This window comes from Amphimedon queenslandica, unplaced genomic scaffold, assembly GCF_000090795.2.
Source record: "Amphimedon queenslandica unplaced genomic scaffold, v1.1 AMPQUscaffold_13491, whole genome shotgun sequence".
Taxonomy (NCBI): Eukaryota; Metazoa; Porifera; class Demospongiae; order Haplosclerida; family Niphatidae; genus Amphimedon; species Amphimedon queenslandica.
This window is the reverse complement of record NW_003546273.1, coordinates 435,277-437,276: the sequence shown is the minus strand read 5'-3', so window position 1 is coordinate 437,276 and position 2,000 is coordinate 435,277. Positions and strand designations below refer to the sequence as shown.

Below are 2,000 nucleotides of genomic sequence, written 5' to 3'. Positions count from 1 at the left end.
GATGTCCTTATGCTGTGAAGAAAGTTTGAGCTGATTCCAACTTAAATTTATTGAGTTACGGCCATTTAAAAAAATGCTAAAATTCTGAAAAATTCCCTGTACTATAGCCCATGGTTTCTTCCAAAAAATGGCTCCGAAATTGCCACAAATTTTTATTACATTTCCTGATACATATTGGTGTCCTTATGCTGTGTAGAAAGTTTGAGCTGATTCCGACTTAATTTTATTGAGTTACAGCCATTAAAAAAAAATGCTAAAATTCTAAAAAATTCCCTGTACTATAGCCCATGGTTTTTTCCAAAAAATGGCTCCGAAATCACCCTCAATTTTTATTACAATTCCTGATACATATTGATGTACTTATGCTGTGTAGAAAGTTTGAGCTGATTCCGACTTAAATTTATTGAGTTACGGCCATTTTAAAAAAATGCTAAAATTCTGAAAAATTCCCTGTACTATAGCCCATGGTTTTTTCCAAAAAATGGCTCCAAAATCACCCTCAATTTTTATTACAATTCCTGATACATATTGATGTACTTATGCTGTGTAGAAAGTTTGAGCTGATTCCGACTTAAATTTATTGAGTTACGGCCATTTTAAGAAAATGCTAAAATTCTGAAAAATTCCCTGTACTATAGCCCATGGTTTTTTCCAAAAAATGGCTCCGAAATCACTCTCAATTTTTATTACATTTTCTGATACATATTGACGTCCTTATGCTATGTAGCAAGTTTGAGCTGATTCCGACTTAAATTTTTCAAGTTACGGCCATTTTTTAAAAATGTCAAAATTCTGAAAATTACCCAAGGCTATAGCCCATGGTTTTTTCTAAAAAATGGCTCCGAAATCACCCTCAATTTTTATTATATTTTCCAATACATATTGATGTCCTTATGCTGTGTAGAAAGTTTGAGCTGATTCTGACTAGAAATTTTTGAGTTACAGCCATTTTAAAAATGGGGTTACCACATGCTAGCACCACCAAACTATACAACACCTATTCCCCACCCCTTGCTTATAAAACCACAATTATTACAGATCCTATGGCATTTAAGTACAACTCACTTCCTTCCTAATCATTTGGTCGTTCTTATAATTAGAGTTGTTAGCATATCTTAATCTTCCTGTGTGGACAAAAACAGGTTAAATATAAAAATTGGGTTATTTTACCATCTGGTCGAAATTCAAATTCCAAAAACTCGTGTCCAAACTTTCCTTTATGGCCAGTATAATACCTCAAATAAAAATCAGAACTCATTTTCAAAAAGAAACACAGAGAAAAGGAGAAAACTCAAACAGGAAAATGAAGAAAATATTAAAATAAATAAAATATTTTAGCACGTGATCCTCCCCCTCCGGCGCGGCAGGCCAGGCTCCCGCCTAATCAGATCACGTGACCATCCAATCAGTTTGGAGGTGTGACCTAATTAAAATGGTGGGCCGGTCCTCGAGCCGCAGCAATTAATTTCAAATTACTGAAGGAATTTTAACAAGCTAACTATAATTCTTCCTATTTATATTCAAAATGCTAGAAACCTCTACTCCATCAAGTTCACTGGTAAGAGAAAGAGAGAGAGAGGACATTTTACAATAAGAGGGTGTTGTGTGGTTGCTATGGTAACCCATATCTGTTCCATTACAGATAAATCTTCTTTATGGTGAAGATGATGATGAGAAGGTTAGGCCTCCTTTGACAATACAGCTACCATCTTCCCCCAGACCAACACACAGAGCTGTTAAACCTAAAAGAGCTTCATCAATAGGTAAATCAATATTATGACAAAATTTGTGAAAACTTTATATATTTACAGTATTTTATTATTAATTTTTTTAATTATTAGTACGTTCTCCATATTTGGCAGCTGTTGCTCCACCACGTCAATCTGTTGTACCTCGTCACTCTCCATCAACTAAAAGATCATCACCAGTCAAAGGTAGACTGTATTTATTTATTTATTTTATTTATTTATTTATTTATTTATGTTAATTATAAACAGCTA

General features: G+C 33.7%; 2 protein-coding genes across 2 annotated transcripts in view; both read right to left on the bottom strand.

Annotated features, from left to right (window-relative positions):
• The window catches only part of LOC100638585 (protein mago nashi homolog), a 2,747-nt gene extending 1,393 nt beyond the window's left edge, over positions 1-1,354 (bottom strand). The window contains exons 1-2 of the mRNA XM_003384410.3: positions 1,171-1,354; positions 1,066-1,124 (exon numbers count right to left, since the gene is read on the bottom strand). Coding sequence (XP_003384458.1) covers positions 1,066-1,124; positions 1,171-1,258 — 147 coding nt within the window. The 5' untranslated portion in view covers positions 1,259-1,354. The remainder of the gene's footprint in view (positions 1-1,065; positions 1,125-1,170) is intronic.
• Positions 1,355-1,679: 325 nt separating this feature from the next.
• LOC109580442 (kelch domain-containing protein 3-like) overlaps positions 1,680-2,000 on the bottom strand; it is a 5,380-nt gene continuing 5,059 nt past the window's right edge. Inside the window, exon 4 of the mRNA XM_019993587.1 lies at positions 1,680-1,733. Coding sequence (XP_019849146.1) covers positions 1,680-1,733 — 54 coding nt within the window. The remainder of the gene's footprint in view (positions 1,734-2,000) is intronic.